This window comes from Lithobates pipiens, unplaced genomic scaffold, assembly GCF_037356315.1.
Source record: "Lithobates pipiens isolate NorthernLeopardFrog02 unplaced genomic scaffold, aLitPip1_a1.2 Scaffold_160, whole genome shotgun sequence".
Lineage (NCBI taxonomy): Eukaryota > Metazoa > Chordata > Amphibia > Anura > Ranidae > Lithobates > Lithobates pipiens.
The window spans coordinates 2,297,450-2,320,577 of NW_027507749.1; the positions used below are offsets into that span (position 1 = coordinate 2,297,450).

General features: G+C 43.0%; 1 protein-coding gene across 1 annotated transcript; it reads right to left on the minus strand.

Annotated features, from left to right (window-relative positions):
- Positions 1 to 16,207: 16,207 nt before the first annotated feature.
- LOC143986455 (vomeronasal type-2 receptor 26-like) lies at positions 16,208 to 18,191 on the minus strand. Its single transcript, XM_077484801.1, has one exon. It carries the CDS (start codon positions 17,719 to 17,721, stop codon positions 16,729 to 16,731), a length of 993 nt encoding a protein of 330 aa, XP_077340927.1. The 5' UTR covers positions 17,722 to 18,191; the 3' UTR covers positions 16,208 to 16,728.
- Positions 18,192 to 23,128: the final 4,937 nt, after the last annotated feature.

Sequence of the window (23,128 nt, forward strand, 5' to 3'; positions counted from 1 at the left end):
TAAAAAATATATAATACAGATACCCTTTTAATTATAAAATCTGAAGAAAATAAAATGCATAAAAAAGCTAAAAAACAGCTTCAAAATAAAAAATAAAAATAGAAAAGGAGGAAGTAGTTAAAACTTAATAGAGAAGGGAATCGTGATATTTTCAAATGTATCCCCCATTTTTTTCACTACCATCACAACTGGAATTCATGAAGACCTATACAGTACACCGTATATAAAAAATCTATAAAAATATCTAAAATCTAAAATGTTCTAAAATGGATGCGGTATCTCTAAAAGATACATATCAATCGCAAAAATGGAACTTACATGAATCTGAAATATATAAAAACTATAAAAAAATTAAAAATTCGAGATAAAACAATTAAGATCAAATTCGACATTATGGCCTAAAGGTGTCAAAGTGCGTAGTTCGTGTATCCAACGAGATTCAGCCTGGCTGATTTTGATTACCTTATTGTCACCCCTCCAGTGTGGCTTGTACTTCTGGATGCCACAAATAATTAATGATGAAGGATCTTTTTGGTGACATTTGGCATAGTGTCTAGACAAGCTATGTTTATCGAAACCTTTTTTGATATTCTGCACATGTTCCCTAAGTCGTTTCCATAGCTGTCTTTTTGTCCTTCCCACATACTGAATATGGCATGGGCATTCTAAAACATAAATCACCCCTTCACTGTGGCAGGTGATAAGGTCATCAATAAGATATTCTTTTTTAGTTACTGAAGATATAAACGACTTCTTTCTATTTTTTTCTTTTATATGTCTACATGCGTAACACCTCTTGCATGGAAAGAAACCTTTTCCTTCAAAAAACGAAAACGGTTTTTTCGGGGGGTCTAGGACATTTTTGGCCAGGCTATCCCTCAAAGTAGGAGCTCTCCTATAGACAAACTTCGGTATCTCTGGTAAAATGTCTCGAAGATGACGATCCATTTTAATAATACCCCAATGTTTTTTTATAATCTTTTCTATCTGTTTATATTGTATGTTATAATCCATAATGATGGATACCCTATCAAGTTTTTCTGAAGTAGTGGTATTATCCTTTATTAATTTCTCCCTATCTAGTAGTGACACACTTTTTATTTGTTCTTCAATAAGGTCAGTGTGGTATCCTTTCTGAACAAATCTCTCCCCAATTCGTTTTGCTTGTTCAAGAAACATTGACTCATTCGAACAATTGCGTCTTAATCTAATCAACTGTCCCCTGGGTATATTATCAAGCCATCTATGATGATGGCAACTATCTAGAGGCAAATAGCTATTTCTGTCTACTGTTTTAAAATGGGTAAAAGTGTTCAATATTTTCCCTTCTTTTTCAATCACAAGATCTAAAAAGTTGATTTTTTCTTCATTAATATCCCATACTAGCTTAATATTTTTCTCATTCATACTAAGATTAAAACAGAAGTCATTAAGACTATCTCTATCGCCTGACCAGATAAGGATAATATCATCAATGTATCTTTTGTACAATGTGACTTGTTTGGGTAAGTTTTTATATAGCACTTCCTCTTCCCACTGTGCCATATATAGGTTCGCTACACTGGGTGCATACTTTGCTCCCATAGCGATACCACATATTTGTTTAAAGTAACAATTATCAAACCAAAAATAATTCGATTCTAAACCAAAACGTAAACACTCAGTAATAAACTTTCTTTGTTTACATTTAAGGCTACTGAGATTTCTTAGGCCCCATTTAGTGGCTCCTATTGCCTCCTCATGATTGATAATAGTATATAACGAGGTCACATCGGCAGTGACTAAGTAGACGGGGCCATTATCCAATCTAATATCCTTTAGTAATTGGAGGAGATGTTTAGTATCTCTTAGGAACGATTTAGTCTCTTTTACAATGGGTTGCAGAAAGAAATCTATATATTCCCCTAATCTCGAGCACACGGAATTAATACCATTCACTATCGGCCGACCCGGTGGTTTCGTTTCATTTTTATGTATTTTGGGAATGGTATAAATAACTGGCACCCTACAGGTATTTGGCACTAAATATTTCGCTTCTTTTTTGTTTAATAATCCTTTATCAAGGCCTTTCTGTATTAATTTGGATAATTCTTTCTTATAACGTAGGGTAGGGTTATTAAGTAATTTTAAATATGTGGTATCGTCTCTTAACTGTCTATTTAACTCCTCATTATAGTCATCTTTGGATTGTATCACAATGGCACCTCCTTTATCAGCCTGCCTTATAACGATGTCTTTTCTAGTTTCAAGTTGTCTTATACCCTTTCGAATATCCACCGGATCATATATCTTCTTCATTTTCAGCTCTTGTATATCATTTAGAACCATTTTTTTAAACACTTCAATGTGACCGTCGTTTGTAACTGATGGATTAAAGAGGGATTTATTTCGTAGATTTGTATATTGTATCCCGTTCTGTTCTGGGAGTTTTGTTCCTCTTCCGATTCCTGAATCGGATAGCATGTATTTCTTAATATTCATGCTCCTTATGAATTTATTGATATCCACATATGTATTAAACTTATTCCAATTTCTTTTCGGGGCAAACTTAAGTCCTTTGTCTAATACTTTTATTTCCTCCTTTGTCAGAACGGCTCCACTTAAATTTATAATCCCCTCTCCTATCTTTCTCTTTTTCTTTTGTTTTTTGACTCCGGCTCTGCACCCTCTTCTCGTTTTTCGTTTTTTCTTCTGTCCTGTTTTTCTGGGGATCTTCTGGGCGTTTTGTTCATTTGAGGGTCTTCTTTTTCCTTGTTTTTCTGATAGAGCTGAAAATGAAGAAGATATATGATCCGGTGGATATTCGAAAGGGTATAAGACAACTTGAAACTAGAAAAGACATCGTTATAAGGCAGGCTGATAAAGGAGGTGCCATTGTGATACAATCCAAAGATGACTATAATGAGGAGTTAAATAGACAGTTAAGAGACGATACCACATATTTAAAATTACTTAATAACCCTACCCTACGTTATAAGAAAGAATTATCCAAATTAATACAGAAAGGCCTTGATAAAGGATTATTAAACAAAAAAGAAGCGAAATATTTAGTGCCAAATACCTGTAGGGTGCCAGTTATTTATACCATTCCCAAAATACATAAAAATGAAACGAAACCACCGGGTCGGCCGATAGTGAATGGTATTAATTCCGTGTGCTCGAGATTAGGGGAATATATAGATTTCTTTCTGCAACCCATTGTAAAAGAGACTAAATCGTTCCTAAGAGATACTAAACATCTCCTCCAATTACTAAAGGATATTAGATTGGATAATGGCCCCGTCTACTTAGTCACTGCCGATGTGACCTCGTTATATACTATTATCAATCATGAGGAGGCAATAGGAGCCACTAAATGGGGCCTAAGAAATCTCAGTAGCCTTAAATGTAAACAAAGAAAGTTTATTACTGAGTGTTTACGTTTTGGTTTAGAATCGAATTATTTTTGGTTTGATAATTGTTACTTTAAACAAATATGTGGTATCGCTATGGGAGCAAAGTATGCACCCAGTGTAGCGAACCTATATATGGCACAGTGGGAAGAGGAAGTGCTATATAAAAACTTACCCAAACAAGTCACATTGTACAAAAGATACATTGATGATATTATCCTTATCTGGTCAGGCGATAGAGATAGTCTTAATGACTTCTGTTTTAATCTTAGTATGAATGAGAAAAATATTAAGCTAGTATGGGATATTAATGAAGAAAAAATCAACTTTTTAGATCTTGTGATTGAAAAAGAAGGGAAAATATTGAACACTTTTACCCATTTTAAAACAGTAGACAGAAATAGCTATTTGCCTCTAGATAGTTGCCATCATCATAGATGGCTTGATAATATACCCAGGGGACAGTTGATTAGATTAAGACGCAATTGTTCGAATGAGTCAATGTTTCTTGAACAAGCAAAACGAATTGGGGAGAGATTTGTTCAGAAAGGATACCACACTGACCTTATTGAAGAACAAATAAAAAGTGTGTCACTACTAGATAGGGAGAAATTAATAAAGGATAATACCACTACTTCAGAAAAACTTGATAGGGTATCCATCATTATGGATTATAACATACAATATAAACAGATAGAAAAGATTATAAAAAAACATTGGGGTATTATTAAAATGGATCGTCATCTTCGAGACATTTTACCAGAGATACCGAAGTTTGTCTATAGGAGAGCTCCTACTTTGAGGGATAGCCTGGCCAAAAATGTCCTAGACCCCCCGAAAAAACCGTTTTCGTTTTTTGAAGGAAAAGGTTTCTTTCCATGCAAGAGGTGTTACGCATGTAGACATATAAAAGAAAAAAATAGAAAGAAGTCGTTTATATCTTCAGTAACTAAAAAAGAATATCTTATTGATGACCTTATCACCTGCCACAGTGAAGGGGTGATTTATGTTTTAGAATGCCCATGCCATATTCAGTATGTGGGAAGGACAAAAAGACAGCTATGGAAACGACTTAGGGAACATGTGCAGAATATCAAAAAAGGTTTCGATAAACATAGCTTGTCTAGACACTATGCCAAATGTCACCAAAAAGATCCTTCATCATTAATTATTTGTGGCATCCAGAAGTACAAGCCACACTGGAGGGGTGACAATAAGGTAATCAAAATCAGCCAGGCTGAATCTCGTTGGATACACGAACTACGCACTTTGACACCTTTAGGCCATAATGTCGAATTTGATCTTAATTGTTTTATCTCGAATTTTTAATTTTTTTATAGTTTTTATATATTTCAGATTCATGTAAGTTCCATTTTTGCGATTGATATGTATCTTTTAGAGATACCGCATCCATTTTAGAACATTTTAGATTTTAGATATTTTTATAGATTTTTTATATACGGTGTACTGTATAGGTCTTCATGAATTCCAGTTGTGATGGTAGTGAAAAAAATGGGGGATACATTTGAAAATATCACGATTCCCTTCTCTATTAAGTTTTAACTACTTCCTCCTTTTCTATTTTTATTTTTTATTTTGAAGCTGTTTTTTAGCTTTTTTATGCATTTTATTTTCTTCAGATTTTATAATTAAAAGGGTATCTGTATTATATATTTTTTAATGATGTATAAATTATTTTATTATTATTTTGAAGGTTTAATTGCATTAGAGGAAGTCATTTGCTAATCTACCACTAGATGCCGCTCTATATGTTTATATAGGTATCAGATGTTCTATATTTATTTGTGTGTATTGACATCTGTGAATGTAAGGTATAGGTATTATTTGCATTATTTTCCTTTTGCCTGATATGGTATAGATATACCTTACATTACCGCTATTGTATGCTACATTCTACATGCACTGTGTTGTCTGTGGCGGCGCCGTCGTGGTTACCATGACGACGGCGCTGACTACATATAAGCTCCATCTAGCACCACAACTCCCATAACCCTTTGAGAAAGTCACGAGGGAGTGACGCAACGCGTCAGGGAAAGGAGCTGTGGTGCGTCACGTGTCACTTCCGGTCGCGGCCGAGACCGGGAGTTTCGAATGATTCGTTGTTACTCGCTGTTCTTATCCTTCATGTAAGTGATTACTTATTTTATTAAAATGGTTTTGTGAATTACTACACATGAGAGCCCCCCCTGTCCTTTATTGCATACTCTCCATACCGCACACTGTACTGAGAGATAACGGAGGAGTCTGGGAAAGAAAGGTGCAGCTGTTTATGACCTGCTGGATGGAAGAGAAAGGAATAGCCTTTGTGCTGTATACAAAGTCTGCTTACTAAGCTTTTGAGGTGAGAGGCTGGGGGAAACGTTTTGGTGCACCTGTGTTTTGGCACTGAAGTTGTTTGCTGGAGTATCACGGGCTTGGAAATCACGTTACTTGCATGGACTTGAGTATATATTCACGAAATAATTTTATGGACTTTTTTGGCACATTGTTTTTTGTATTTATGTGCACTTTTTATTTTTTGATCTTCTAGTCACGTTCTATTTTTTTGATTATATATTTTTTTATTTCATGATGTTTCTATATAGGCACTATTTCTAGAGTTTTGGAGCATATTGTATTGCACACTGGATCACTGAGTGAGGTGGATTCACTTCTTTCCACGTGTTATGTATCTAGTGTTTTTGTAATATTTTATTTCAGTTTGTTGGTAGCGCCGCATTAATAATTTACACCCAATGGACTGTGTGAATGATCCGCTGATGGCAGCACGGATGGACTGCGTGACAGATCTGCTAATGGTGGCACTGATGGGCTGTGTGACAGATCCACTGATGGGCCGTGTGACAGATCGCTGATAAACTGTATGACAGATCACTGATGGGGCTGTGAGACAGGTTCTCTTAATTCGGGGCGGGGGGGAGCGTGTGGTGCAAAGTAATGTGTCAAAATGCAAAATAAGCAGTTCACTCACTGATCCCTCAGTTCTCCTCCTCACACAATCGGTGTGAGGAGAAGAAAGCTGGTAACAGTGAGTAACCACTGTATGTTAGTACTTGTGCTTGGCTGTGATTTAACACAGCTGATCACATGGTAAACAGCCAATTACATTGGCTGTTTACGCCAATCTGGGATGGGCTGTGTCCTGGGTACACAGCTCACCCACGATCGCCATGCTGCACACCCCCAGGGCATGTATTAGCGACACATCCTTCTGGACATCATATGATACCCAGTCAAAATGGCAGACACCCCGCTCGACTGTAAATCTGCTATAGGCCGGAAGCAGGATCTGGTTAAGCTTAAAAATGAAACCCTGGCGCATCATAAAGTGTCCTTAAAGCAACACGCACCCAGGTGCTGTCAATGTCATCCTGTGACTAAGTTCCACAAAAGAGTCTGTTCAACACAACGAAGTGTGTGATGGCAGTCTGTGGCACAAAGTCTTTACGTTCAGGTTCCAAGGCCCTCAACAGGCCCTGTGCAAAGTGGCACTCCCAGAACAGTTGCAAAGCAGTTTCCTCCTGGATGATACAAAAAGGGGCAGTGCCTATACCTGCACAGGTTTCTGGCATGCATGAATGTCCTGAGCGGCAACCCCCCTTGGATTGCCATCCATGCCAGCTCTTTGGGCCTGTTGGTGAGTCTCTTTGAAGAAGCATTCCTCCAGACCCCTTTGCAAGTGGCTGGAGTGAGGCCTGGAACAGTTTCAACAATGTCTGATGCTCTAATCAACTTGTGGATAGTTTTTGGCTTCCACAAGTCGGGCTTAACTCCATGCAGCCCCAGCTCCTTGATAAACTTTAAAGTATCCAAGTAATACCAAGGAGTGTCCCAGTTGTAGGGGATGGAACTGTCCCATTTGTCCCATCCAAGGGACCTCCAAAGAGGCAGGAGGAAAACATGGGACATAGAGTTACTGCCAGAGTCCAAAGTTTTGTCAACCAAAGTCCTGCGGATGCAGTTACAAGCAAAGAACACCATCAGAAGTGTGGCAGTATGTCAGAGACGCCCTTACCACCCTTGAGAGGTTCCTTAAACGTAATGTTAACGGGGGGGGGGGGGGCAGGCCTGGGCGAGGGACTGCAACACATGGAGAATCTCACTGTGGAGTACCAGTGTTTTACCTTTGATGGTGAGCTCTCTGAGGCTCCATAGTCCAAACTTCTGTCGCATCTTGGCCAGTCTCTCCTCCCAGGACTTCATGAGGAGAGATCAACCCAACCCAGACCCCAAGTATTTTCATAAAATAAGTTTTGATGCTGAATGGAATGGGTGCAGAAGGAAACACTTTCCGAGGAGCATGACTTCCTGCAGTTGACCTTTGCCCCAGAAGCTTTGTCGATGGAGCGTCGATCGGCACAGAACACCGGCACGTCGTCCATGTAGAGTGAGCACTCCCGTCTGTCGGGTCCTGGTGTGGTGATCCCTCTGATCTCTGGGTTCCGTCTGATGCCTTAGGCGAAGAGCTCTATACAGCCAACAAAAATCAGAGGTGAGGGAGGGCAGCCTTGTCTGACCCCAGAGAGAACCGGGAAGGGGTTCGTTTTCAAACCATTCACCAATACCAAACTACAAATGTCTTTATACATCACATTCACATACGAACAAAACATTCTCCAAGACCAACCCCCTGCACAGTGTTCTGCACATAAACTCATGGGAGACACGGTCAAAGGTATTTTCCTGGTCACATGGTGGCCATGAATATACAGGACCGTGTCCCGGTCTTCTGTTGGGGAGATGGGACACTTGAGTCTTTCACTGTGTTTTTGTGAGAGTGTTGGAAGGGGAATTTGTGAAAAAAAGGAATCAGCAGCTGCATGGTCAAAATTATGGTTTGGCAAATATAATTTAGCAAGATTTGAGTGGAATGTGTGTAAAATTTTGACAGGGTTACTTTTGGATGAATCGCTGTTTAGTTTGAGATGTCGCACAGATGTCAGCGATTCGGTGATAACAGCAGCGTGGATCCGGAGAATGCCGAAAGCGGACTTCACAGACTGACATGCCTACTGCTCCGACATGTGTGAGTGGATTGTTTTTAAACATTTAATTTATTAAAAACTACCACACCAGCGGCTGTTGTCTGAGTCGTAGGCAGAGGGAAGCCCGGGCACATGATTCTACACCCAGACTGTCCGGGTCAAAACCGAACAGGTGGCAACCCTAGATGCCACACATGCATTACTTGAGGAAGTTCTAGCAATATAAATTGTCGTTGTTATGTGATCTGTTACACCTGAGTTGCACCCCCTCTTACATTTGTGCCATCGGTGACAGCATTTTGTTGATGGTACTGTAGCAGTATCCCCTGACCTAAAGGGTCTGGTATGAATTTTGAGGGGCCCCACGCAATTTTTTTTTATTTTGGTTTGGGTCCCCCTTAATATTCATACCAGACCCAAAGGGACTGGTAATGGACTGGGGGAGGGGATCCCATGCCTTTTTTTTCAATTACTTCTTTTATCTGTATTGCTGGAACTGACAATTCATTCACTTTTTTTTCCTTTAGAAACGTCATTTTCTGCAGGGACTGTTCTAAACATGGGAAACATGCGCCACTTTACAGGCATACTATAGACACCCCAGTATGAAATTTAAAGGAATATTTCACTTTTATTGTTTCACTTTAAGCATTAGTAAAATCACTGCTCCCGAAAAAACGGCCACTTTTAAAACTTTTTTGCACATGCACTTTTTATGACAATAATTTGCATACAAGCTTTTAAAATTAGCACTTTTGATTATTCATGGTCGTGTCCCATAGACTTTAATGGTGTTTGCGCGTTCAAAGAAATGTTTTGCCTGTTCGCATGTTCTGGTGTGCGAACCGAACCCAGGGGTGTTCAGCTCATCCCTACTTATAAGGTGAGTGGATGATGGATTGGGGGGTTCATGAAGAGATGATTTGAAGAACCCAAAGGGGCTTCTTCCATGTCACTGAGGAGGGGATTTATTGTACTTAGTATTGTGGGGGATTTGAGTTTCACATGTTGCACATGATTTAAAGGAAATTTGATAATTTTGCACATTCTCTGTTCGCTTTAGTTGTGGTATGAGCTTTTGTATGTTAAATCATTGGAGATCTAGGTATACATTTTGCACTGCCACTTTAGTGTTTGCACATTTAATTTATTTTTTTATATAAGTGTGATAAGATTTATTTGGTGCATATTGATTAATATTATATCGTATTCTTGGGGGGGGGGGGGGGGGGCTATACATTTTTATGCAGAACTTTTTTATAGTGAATACTTATATGAAGGTATTGGGTGATTGTTATTAGCTTTTTTGACATGCCTAACCAGGGGATCTTACAGCTTGTACACGTATTGTGTGGTCCTTATTAGTAAGAACATCTAGTTAAAATTGTGTTAATTTCCTTGGTTGCTGTAATTCTAATGTTTCAAGTCTTCTTGAGAATAAAACCTATGCTTGATCAATGAGGTACCTGGAACCGGTTTTTATGTTTAGAAGTTTTCATATTAGGATATGGCGAGGTATGGGGGTAGGAGTTAGGGATGAGCCGAACACCCCCCGGTTCGGTTCGCACCAGAACTTTCGAACGGACCCCGCGTTCGAAACGAACGTTAGAACCCCATTGAAGTCTATGGGACTCGAACGTTCGAAATGGAAAGTGCTAATTTTAACGGCTAATATGCAAGATACTGTCCTAAAAAGGGTTTGGGGACCTGCCTCCCGCCTCAGGGGACATGGGTCACTGCAAAAAAAGGTTTTAAAAACGTCCGTTTTGGCGGGAGCACTGATTTTAATGACGATTAAAGTGAAAATAAAAAGTGAAATATTCCTTTAAATATGGTGCCTGGGGGGTGTCTGTAGTATGCCTGTGAAGTGCCACGTGTTTCCCGTGTTTAGAACAGTCCCTGCACAAAATGACATTAAACGGAAATAACACCATTTAAAACTGCTTGCGGTTTTAATGTTATATCTGGTTCCTGCAATATGGTTGAAAATCATTCAGAAAAATGGCATGGGTAGCCCTCCCTGCCCATTACCAGTCTATTTGGGTCTTGTACGCATATTAAGGGGAACCCCGTACCCATATTAAAAAAAGGAAATGCGTGTGGCCCCCAGGCCCTTTATACTCAGAACAGCAGTATACAGGCGGTGCAAACAAGACAGGGACTGTGTAGGTTTGTTGTGTTAAGTTGAATCTGTTTGTAATTTTCAACTGGTACATTTTTAAAGTGTAGCTCCAGTCAAAAAAACTATTTTTAAGCTTTTTGGAAAACATAGGGAAGGGTTATCACCCCTGTATAATTTGTTTTGTCGTCCATCTTTTTTCATCTCACTTGCTGCTGTCTGATGATTGTAAGTTGGATGTTTGAAAGTAGGGGCCTGCCCTATATGCTCTGCAGAAATGGCGGAACAAGGTGTTGGTTTTGCCACAACATTGTAAGCCCTGAAAGTGACTCTTGGTGGGCGCTGGAGCGCCCTGCTGTGAACGATTATATCAAGAATTGTAATTACATGCCATTGTTGAACAGTGGTATAAAAATTGACCTTTGGTGGTTGTGGTGCTGGTGCCACAACACTATAAGTCCTCACCGTTACTCTGGGTGGGCACAGGAAGGGGCCCTCCTGTGAAATATTATATCAAGAATTGTAATTACATGTCCCTGTTAAACAGGGGCAGAAAAATTGGGCCTTAGGCACTGGTGCCATCACACTTCAACCTCTGCCATATACTCTAGTTTTATTGCAGGAATTAGCCCTGCTGCAAAGCATTGCATCAAAAATTGTACTTAAACGTCCCTGTTAATCAGGGGCAGAAAAATTGGGCCTTAGGCACTGGTACTGGTGCCACCACACTCCAACCTCTGCCATATACTCTAGTTTTATTGCAGGAATTTGCCCTGCTGCAAAGCATTGCATCAAAAATTGTACTTAAACGCCCCTGTTAATCAGGGGCAGAAAAATTGGGCCTTAGGCACTGGTGCTGGTGCCACCACACTCCAACATCTGCCATATACTCTAGTTTTATTGCAGGAATTAGCCCTGCTGCAAAACATTGCATCAAAAATTGTACTTAAACGACCCTGTTAAACAGGGGCATAAAAATTGGGCCTTAGGCACTGGTGCTGGTGCCACCACACTCCAACCTCTGCCATATACTCTAGTTCTATTGCAGGAATTAGCCCTGCTGCAAAGCATTGCATCAAAAATTGTAATTAAACGCCCCTGTTAAACAGGGGCAGAAAAATTGGGCTGCTGGCATCACCCAGAACCAAAAATGTTCTTCCAACATATCAGCGGAGGAGGAAGAGGATAGACAATCAACATAACAGGACAGTCACTCAGCATCAGCATAGGCAGTCTTGAAGGGATGTGGTATTTCAAAAAAAATTATTCGGTTACATCAGCTTCAGGTGCTTGGTAGCTGTGGGTGATCCAAGACTGATTCATCTTGATGAAGGTCAGTCGATAAACTGATTCGGTGGACAGGCGCACCCTGTGATCGGTAACAAAGCCACCAGCAGCACTGAAGGTGCGTTCCGAAAGAACGCTGGATGCAGGACAGGCCAGTAGCTCAATTGCATACTGTGCAAGCTCTGGCCAGTGATCCATCCTCAAGACCCAGTAAGCCAGAGGATTTTCGGTGGGAATGGTGTCCAAGTCTGACCTTGCCCCTAGGTATTCCTGCACCATGTAAATTAGACGCTGGCGATGGGTGCTGGAACCAATCATACCTTGGGGCTGCGGACTAAAAAATTGTCTGAAAGCATCAGTCAGACGGCCACCTTCTTCACCGCTCCTTCTGACTGATGCCTCAGCAACACGTTGTCCAGGACCAGGAGTTTGTGACCTCCCAGTCTCTGGAAACATGTTGCACGGAGCTTTCTGCAAGCCCTCCCGGAGATGTCTCATCCTCTGCTCCCTCTGCGATGGCAAGATAGCTGAGGCATTCGGTCCGGAGTCCTCTGGGTCACTAAGGACAACATGATCCGCAGCTACCTCCTCCCAGCCACGTACAAGTCCACGTGTTTCTTGGGACTGTAAATCATCCCTATAAGACTGCTGCTGCTGATGCTGATGCTGAGTGCCAGCCTCCACCTCCATGCTGACACAATCATCCTCCTCCTCCTCTTCCTCCTCCTCACCCTCTTCCTGTGTGATGGGTGGCACAGCAGGAACACTGTCTGGATAAAGGGGGCCTTGAGAGGCAAGGAAGTCCTCCTCTTCCTGCCTCTGTTCTGCCTCAAGTGCCCTGTCCATTATTCCACGCAGCGTATGCTCCAAGAGGTGGACAAGAGGTACAGTGTCACTGATGCATGCACTGTCACTGCTCACCATCCTTGTGGCCTCCTCAAACGGTGACAGGACAGTGCATGCATCCCTGATCATGCCCCACTGGCGTGGTGAGAAAAAACCAAGCTCCCCTGACCCTGTCCTGGTGCCGTAGTCGCACAGGTACTCATTGATGGCCCTCTGCTGCATGTGCAGCCGCTGCAGCATGGCCAATGTTGACTTCCATCTGGTGGGCATGTCACATATAAGGCGGTTCTTGGGCAGGTTCAACTCCTTTTGGAGCTCAGCCAGCCGAGCACAGGCATTAAATGATCAGCGGAAATGCACACAGACTTTCCTGGCCTGCTTCAGGACATCATGTAAGCCGGGGTACCTGCCCAAGAACCGCTGCACCACCAGGTTAAGGACGTGAGCTACACAGGGCACATGGGTCAGTTGTCCCTGTCGGAGGGTGGAGAGGAGGTTGGTGCCATTGTCGCAAACCACCATTCCTGGCTTAAGCTGGCGTGGCGTCAACCACCTCTCGGCCTGCCCCTGCAGAGCTGACAAAACATCCGCCCCAGTGTGGCTCCTGTCCCCCAAACAAACCAGCGCAAGCACGGCATGGCATCGTTTTGCCTGCGTACTTGCGTACTTGCGTACTTGCAACGCCTACGGAGCACCGCTGGTTCTGAGGACAGAGCACTGGAAGAGGCCATGGAGGAAGAAGAAGAGGAGGGGGTGGAGGAGAGAGGTGTGTCACAACCAATAGTAGCATTTTGGAGGCGTGGTGGCGGAACAACCTCCAACACTACTGCACCTTGTCCTGCATCCTTCCCAGCAGCCAGAAGAGTGACCCAATGGGCCGTGAAAGACAGGTAACGTCCCTGTCCATGCCTGCTGGACCATGAGTCAGCAGTAATATGCACCTTACCGCTGACCGCCCTGTCCAGCGAGGCAAGGACATTGCCTTCCACATGCCGGTAGAGAGCCGGAATCGCCTTCCTTGAGAAAAAATGGCGTTTGGGGACCTGCCACTGAGGAACCGCACATTGTACAAACTCACGGAAGGGGGCCGAGTCTACCAACTGAAAAGGCAGCAGTTGAAGTGCTAGCAGTTTAGCCAAGCTAGCATTCAACCGCTGGGCATGTGGATGGCTGGGAGTACATTTCTTCCGCAGGTCCAGCAGCTGGGGCAGGGACATTTGCCTGCTATAATCGGATGTGGATGTACCACTAGCAGAGTTCCCGGAAGCACTTGGCTGTGACACACCTAATTCTACACCTTCATTCCTCTCAGAGCAGGTTTCAGAGAGGACTGAAGGTCTAGTGGGGTTGGAGATGCCAGCTGATGAGGAGCAAGGAGAGGTCCGCTTTGTTCTTTGGTGTGGGTCTTTGAGGTACGCTTGCCAACGAGCTGCATGGCAGGTCAACATATGTCTGGTCAAGCATGTGGTGCCCAAGCGGCTGATGTTTTGGCCACGTGAGATACGCTTGAGACATATGTTGCAAATAGCAACGGTGCGATCTGATGCACTCGTCTCAAAAAAGGCCCACACCAAAGAACTTTTAGAATAACGCGCAGAGGAAGCGCTCTGCGCAGGCGGAGCTCTGCGGTGTGATTCAGTCGGTGTGCTGCCCCTAAGCTGGCCCCCGGAGGGCATCCTGCCTCGTTGGACATGTGCCTCCTCCTCCTCCTCCTCCTCCTCCTCCCTCCTTCCAGGCACCCACGTGGAGTCAGTGCCCTCATCATCCCCTCCCTCTTCATCGCTGTAGCAAACCTGGCAGTATGCTGCAGCTTGTGGAACATGACTGCCAGATTGCTGTGCTTCTTGAGCATCCTCTCTCTCTGCGCTCACGCTACTGCCTTCCTCTAGCTGAGTGTCATCATCAGAGCCCACCAAACACTGGGCATCCTCCTGGAGCATGTACCCAACACTGTGCTCAAAGAGTTCAGGAGACTCCTCAGGAGGACGTGGTGGGTCTAGGGAAGGAGTCACTGATGATGACATTGAGAGGAGGGAAGACGATGCGTTGGCAGCTGCTTTGCTAGTTCCCTGAGACTGGGTGAGAGAGGATGAGGAGGATGAAGAGGGCTTGGTCATCCACTCTACCAAGTCGTTGGCATGTTGCGGTTCAACATGTCCAGCTGCAGAAAAGAAGGACAAGCATGTCCCATGGCCACGTGCTGATGACAATGCACCGCGTCCACGACCAGCACTGCTGTCTCTAGACACAGAGCCTGCTTGCCCTCTTTTATCGGCTCGCGCCTGTCTGCCTCTCCTTGCTGGCCTTCCAGACATGGTAATGGCCTGAAGGGAGTTGGGTAAAACAGTAGTTGGGTAGTTTATATTGTGCTGGAGGCACACAACACCCACTAACTCCTGCAGATGCCTTTTTTATAGAACAGCAGAGATAAAGGGGTATATACAGATGTATACTGTGCTGTGCTGGAAGCACACACAACTTCCAATAACTCCTGCAGATGACAATTGGGCCCAAATAGAGAACAGCTATGTAGGTGGATTATAGCGGCATGTACTGGGTACAGAGCACGCAGACAGCATGCACTATCTCCTGACACTACTGACTGCAAGCTCTATTATTAAAGATGGACCACTAGCTATATAGGTGAGGTGAATATCACGGTGTATACTGCGGTCAGGGCACGCAGACAATAACCAGAAAACAGCAGAGTTAAAGGGGTATATACAGATCTATACTGTACTGTGCTGTGCTGGAAGCACACACAACTTCCAATAACTCCTGCAGATGGCAATTGGGCTCAAATAGAGAACAGCTATGTAGGTGGATATAGTGGTATGTACTGGGTACAGAGCACGCAGACAGCACGCACTATCTCCTAACACTACTGACTGCAAGCTCTATTATTAAAGCTAGATCACTAGCTATATAGGTGAGGTGAATATAGTGGTGTATACTGCGGTCAGGGCACAGACAGTAACCACTACACAAGAGCAAGATAGGAAATCAGCCAAAAACGATTGGTGTGTAACTGTGTTGAAGGTACACAGAACACCCACTGCTTCAGATGCTAACACACTACACGAGGCCGCCTCAAAGGCGGCCTTATTTAGTGTGGGGCGTGCACTACACAACCTGAGCTATGATTGGCCACAGGCAGGATGCCTGTGACCAACCATGGATCTCCTCGCTGCTGGCGCTGCGATTGGCCAAGCATGCGGGGTCACAGTGCATGCTTGGCCAATCATGAGCCAGCAATGCACTGCGCCATCGCAGTGCATTGTGGGCCACACGAATTTTGCCGCGAACGGCCCAAACGTTCGGAATTCGGCGAACGCCCGAACGACCAATGTTCGAGTCGAACGTACGTTCGAATCGAACACGAAGCTCATCCCTAGTAGGAGTGTTGCCTCTGCAGCATTGTATGGGGAAGCCGAACACTCCATTGTGGAAGCAGTTTACAAATATATTTATACAAAGATAACAATTTTTTTTATTAGGTCCTAAAAATATTTTTAAATTAAGTCAACTTTAACTGATATTAAAATGATTTTAGAATACACCAAACAAAATGTATTTATTAATATAGCTGAATAAATCTACATATAATATAATAAAGTGACCCAGACACTAAAAAATGTCCATACATTTTTATCAGCTTATAAAACAACATGTTTCATATTTATTTTCCGGGAAGGTGTTGAGTGAGATCTTCCCTCTCATGAAGAGTGATGGGTGTCTCTGGTATCTGACACTTTAGGATGATTTGGATACTTTGTCCCTCTCTGGTCACTGTGGTTCCTCTTCACTAAGTTACTACATTGATTTGTAATAATGTAATGTCTGGTGGGAGGAACCACTACACGCAGCAGGGGAAAAGGTGTCCAACAAACCCGAATTGTTTGATACCAGTGATGTCCAGAGCAAAAGTTCAACTTACTGTCCACCAGAGAGGTGGTGGTAAAGTATTAAATGTTAAAATTTAACAGTGTTCATTCTCAATACACCAGCAAAATACTAAAATTAACAATAATAGAGATAATGCTATAACTACTGGTAATCCAGTGTTGCTCCATACATATTAGCGGATAACTGTTTTTGTATTCAGGTCGGGTCTGAACAGAATTATGTAACATTTTGGGAAAAATATACAGCCAAGAAGTCCAGCACTTGATGACATTATAGCAAAAACCTCCACAGCCACCATGTATTTCCCTCTGGTGCTCAGATAGGCCGGGATCATGGCAATCCAGACACTGCAGAACACCAGCATGCTGAAGGTGATGTACTTGGCCTCATTAAAACTGTCCGGTAATGTCCTGGCTATAAAAGCAATAATGAAACTCACAGCGGCCAGAAGCCCCATATATCCCAGGACAGAGTAGAAGCCGATAACTGAACCCTCATTACACTGAATGATGATCTTCCCCTGATAAGAGTGAGTGTCCCGATCCTGGAAGGGGGGAGAAATAGACAACCAAGTGACACAGATTATGACTTGAACCATTGAGAAGATGCAAATGATAAAATTGGGCAGTTTGGCTCCCATCCATTTCCTCCAGGGACTCCCAGGTTTGGTGGCTTTAAAAGCAATACACACCATGATACTTTTGGCAAGTAGAGAAGAGACGGAAACTGAGAAGATGACACCAAAAGAGGTCACACGCAGCATGCAGGTCACATCTACTGGATGGCCGAGGAACAAGAAGACACAGAGGAAGCTCAACATGATGGAGACCAGGAGAAGATAGCTCAGGTTCCGGTTATTAGCTTTAACAATGGGGGTGTCCCGGTAATGTATAAATATTCCCAATATGAAACCAGTCAGAAGACAACAGAGGATGGAGACAGCTGAAAACACGGCAACAATGGCGTCATCAGTGTAGGAGAAAAATTCCACCACTCTTGGAACACACCGATCCTTCTTCTGATTTGGCCATTCTTCATCAGGACATTTCATGCAGTTTTCACTGTCTGTAGGAAGAACAATACAAACACAATGAGCATCGGGGTCAGAGCTTCTGAGAAAATCAATTGCCTTGTGTTGTCTCACAGCTATCAATGGGAATTCCATCAGAACATTGTTGGTGAGTAAAAGGGAATACCTTAAATAATAAATGTAATATACTGTACATATAATACAAATATGAATATAACATAAACATGAAGTATAATTTAATAAATGACCTGATGCCTGTGGCTATCAGTTGCGTTGACCACCAGCTACCAGCAATTGTGGGCACGAGAGACAGAACGAGGAACTGTGTGTGTAAAAACACAAATCCCGGTTCTGTCAAGAGAGGAGAGACAGATCATGTGTTCCCATTAGTTAGGAACAGCAATATTTCTCCTCCTCTAGTCACTCCCATTCCCCCACAGTTAGAACACACACTGAGGGGACACATTTAACCCCTTGATCGCCCCCTAGTGTTAACCCCTTCCCTGCGAGTGGCATTTACATAGTACTCAGTGGCTATTTTTAGCTCTGATCACTGTATAAATGTCAAAAAAGTATCAAAAGTGTCTGATCTCTCCACTGCAATGTCACAGTCCCAATAAAAAAAAAAATTCTCCACTAGGGATGAGCCAAACACCCCCCCCCCGGTTCGGTTCACACCAGATCTTTCAAACGGACCGAAAATTGGTGCAAACTTTAGAACCCAATTGAAGTCTATGGGATTCGAACGTTCAAAATAAAAAGTGGTAATTTTAATGGCTATTATGCATGATATTGTCCTAAAAAGGGTCTGGGGACCTGGCTCCTGCCCCAGGGGTCATGGGTCAATGCCTAAAATGCTTTTAAAAACAGCCGCTTTTTTCGGGAGCACTGATTTTAATGATGATTAAAGTGAAAAAAAAGTGAAATATTCCTTTAAATATCTTGCCTGGGGGGTGTCTATAGCATTCCTGTGAAGTGCCATGTGTTTACTGTGTTTAGAACAGTCCCTGCACAAAATGACATTTAACGGAAAAAAAGTAATTTAAAACTGCTTGCAGTTTTAATGTAATATCTGGTTCCTGCAATATGGATGAAAATCATTGAGAAAAAGGGGGGCGTGGCCAACTGCCGAGCTGAATGGAAGCCTGAACCCTCAGCTCCTGCACTGAACGGATGATAACGGCCGTATACTGCTAATCCGACCGCTAAAAAATGAACCAACCGGATCCCCACAGGTTCGGGAACCAGAACGGAACATCACGGAAACGAAAAGAGTACCGACATCCGAAGAAATTGACGGATTTCTTCTCCTCCGGGAGCTCTCAAAATGGCGTCCGCGATACCTCACAGCACAACGAACGGGCCTATACTGATCTGCCTGATGCGGACGTCCTGAACACGCAGGCACAAGACGAAGATGTGAACTCCACATCATCCCAGGGACCCCAGTCAGCATCCAACAGCCCAGCTAAGTCACGAATGAGACTAGAAACTACTACTACTCCAGCTCTGGAGGTAAGGCCTACTCTGGACAGTCTCCTCACACAGACACCAGCATCCTCCCCTATTGCGGCCTTCCCCACTGCTAATCAGCCTGTGATAGACACCATGTTAAAAGACATGCTGATCTCTCTACACAGCTCCTTACATTCTGATATCACCTCTCTAGTCACAGCATTCAAATCTGAAATGGTCACTGTGAGCAGCAAAGTAAATGTTCTTGAACAGCAGATGAGCACAATGGCTGTCACAGTTAATGATTTAGTCGATGCTCACGACCACACCAGAGAAGAACAACAATGGGTTCGCGCCAAAATGGCGGACCTCGAAGACCGCTCGAGGCGCAACAATATAAAAATCAGGGGGATACCCGAAACAATCTTACCCTCAGATCTACAATCCTATGCTAGAAAAATGATTTCCTCAATTCTGCCTGAGCTACCCCCAATTGAAACGGTCATCGATCGTATTCACCGACTTCCGAAACCACATCACTTATCTGTGGAGGTCCCACGAGATACCCTCATGAGAATACATTTCTTCCACACCAAAGATATGCTTCTAGCCAAAACCAGGAGAATGGAACATCTTCCTCCACCATACCAAAAACTGCAATTCTTTGCAGATATATCCCAGTACACGCGTCAGCAACGGCGTCAACTACACACCATTACTAAGCCACTAAATAACCACAAGATTCCATATCAATGGGGCTACCCCACCAAACTCCTGATCAACAGAAATGGAAAGAAATACAGCATCCATACAGTTGAAGAAGGTATACAGCTTCTCCGTGAATGGGGCATTGTCCCTGAACCAATAATGCCAATACAGCAGCAACATACTGCAACCCAACTCCATGGCTCTTCTGATCCTAGGATCCGCTCCAGCCAATGCACATGAGATTAGTGGTATCACTGTTCAGAAATCCACTGTAACCTCCGTTCCAGTGCCTGCTCGTTGCAGATTGTTCACGAACACTACCCCCACAGATTGCTAGGTAGTCCTACCACCTTACTACCGAGCGCTACCTTTCTTCCCCTCACCATCGCACCTCCCTTCCATTGTTTTTATCTCCCTTTTATTGTTGTTTCAGCTTGTGTATATTAACTGTCTGCTTTTTCCCCCACCCGCCCTTTCCTTGGAGAGCACAACCCTCAGACCTTTACTGACTTCCGCACCTGCTCCATCAACCGACCAGTGGATCTATCGTCTTCGCAACTTCTACACCGACAATACCTGATAAGCCGTCAACTGTGAGTACTACTACACCTCTCACGACCCTCCTTCACCATTGCACAGAATGCCTAAATTCTTATCTCTCAATGTTAAGGGTCTTAATCACCCAGCCAAGAGGTCGTCTCTGTGGAAAACTGCAATATCTTCTCACTGTGATGTCCTCTGCGTTCAAGAGACACACTTTAAAATCACTGCAGAACCCCCATGTACCAATAGACACTTCCCCAATATTTTTCGAGCCTCGGGGCCTGAAAAAAGAAACGGAGTTCTAATAGCAATTAAAAACACACTCTCCTTTTCACTACACGATAGCCTAGTTGACCCCAATGGCAGATATCTTGCAATAGATTGCTCTTTAAACAACGTCAGATATACTATTGTAGCCCTATATGCTCCCAACAAAAAGCAAATTAACTTTCTCTCCAAGCTTCTGAAGAAAACAAATAATTTTAAACGTGGCCAACTCATAATTTGTGGGGACTTCAACATAGTCCCGGACATCACCATCGATACCTCCTCTCACACCACTAGACCTGCCTCCCAAATGGGACCCTTCATAAGGAATAATGATCTCTATGACGTTTGGAGATGTCATCACACTACGGAAAGAGACTATTCCTACTTTTCTCCACGCCATAATTCTTACACACGCATAGATTACTTTTTGGTGGACAAATGGACTTTACCCCGTATATCTGCTTCAGAGATTTCTACCATTACATGGTCCGACCATGCACCGGTTATGATAACTGTGGAGGACTCTCCAACCACATCCAAAACTCGGATCTGGAGAGCTAATGCCTCACTTCTTAACTCCCCACAATATTCAGACCACCTCAAACAAGCACTGGAGGAGTACTTCTCCCTCAATGAAGAATCTGTTAATGATAATTTCACACTTTGGAACGCTCATAAAGCGTTCATAAGAGGAGTACTTATACAATTGGGAGCCAAAGAGAGGAGGAGGAGATCACAGCGCTTAGACACGCTTACTTCAGACATCAAACTCCTGGAAAACCAAAATCAATCCAATCCTAACCCCTCCACTAAACTTAAACTAGATCACCTTAGACAAGAATTACGAGCTCACCTACTTGACAATTACCAAAAAGCACATACTTACTTTAGAGCTGTACATTATTCTACTAGTAACAAAGCTGGTCGAGCCATGGCTACCAGAATTAAAGGTCATTACTCCAAGACTAAAATTCCTTTTTTATTTCACCCCACCACGAACAAAAAAGTAATAGATCCCTCTGCTATCGCAGACGCATTCAGCCACTACTATGAATCCCTCTATAATTTAAAATCAGACCCCAATACCACACAACCCTCTCCTCAGGACATAGACTCCTTTCTCCAAGAAATAAAACTTCCCAGACTCTCAAGTGATCAACTTCAGTCACTGAATGCTCCATTCACACCACAGGAAATTATTAACACCATTTCTGCCCTGCCATCCAACAAATCTCCAGGCCCAGATGGTCTCACTGGTGAATACTATAAAAAATTTAGCTCGCTCCTCAGTCCCTACTTTTCCAGAGTATGCAACGACGCTGCCTCCTCCTCCTCTCTACCTCCAGAAATGTTATCTGCTCTAATTATTACATTGCCGAAGCCAGGGAAGGACCCGTCACATCCACAGAATTTTAGGCCAATCTCTCTTCTAAATGTAGACACCAAGATCTACGCCAAACTTATAGCAAACAGACTGATAGACTTAATGCCCCATTTAATATATAGAGACCAATCCGGATTTACTAAGGGGAGACAAGCCTTTGATGCTACCCGTAGAATAATTAATGTGGTACACCATGCTGAGCTCACTAGAACGCCTTCTCTGCTTCTGTCTTTAGATGCAGAGAAGGCGTTCGATAGAGTACATTGGGAATATATGAAAGCAACCCTACTTAAGTTTGGATTCCAAGATACGATACTCTCTGCAATTTTAGCTCTATACTCGTCACCTTCTGCCCAAGTATATACCTCTGAAATGTTATCTAAACCCTTTCAGATCACTAATGGCACACGCCAAGGGTGCCCCTTATCGCCACTAGTTTTTAACTTAATGATGGAACCCCTGGCCGAACACATTAGAACACATTGCAACATAAAAGGATTCACCATTGGCCAAATAGAACACAAAATTAATTTATTTGCTGATGACGTCATATTGATGATCACGGATCCCCTTTCTTCCCTGGCTTCGGTACAATCATTATTGAAAAGGTTTAGTGATTTATCATATTATAAAGTGAATGAACATAAATCCGTTATTCTAGACATGGGTTTGGATGCGACCACTGGTAACCTTCTTAGAAATTTGTTCCCTTACTCTTGGACTGACACTGGTTTACCCTATCTGGGTATACATATTACTAGATTTATGAAATTACTCTTTTCCCGTAACTATCCTGACATCAAACAAACTCTACTTCAAGACATGGAAAAGATATCAAAACATGAATTTTCTTGGGCAGGTCGTCTAGCTGCTTTCAAGATGATGGCGTTACCTAAACTGTTATATGTCTTTCGTACACTGCCTATACCAGTACCGCTTACTTATCTTAATTCACTACAATCTGCATTAACACGCTTCCTCTGGCAAGGCAAGAAACCACGATGCAATTACACAAAGCTCATCAAACACAGATCAGTAGGTGGCATGGGACACATAGATATTAAGGATTACTATATTGCTACCATCATATCCCAAACGAAAGAATGGTTTAACACACACACCAACACCCTGTGGGGAGCTATAGAGAACACAATGACACCTGGCACTAATCTATCCACCTGG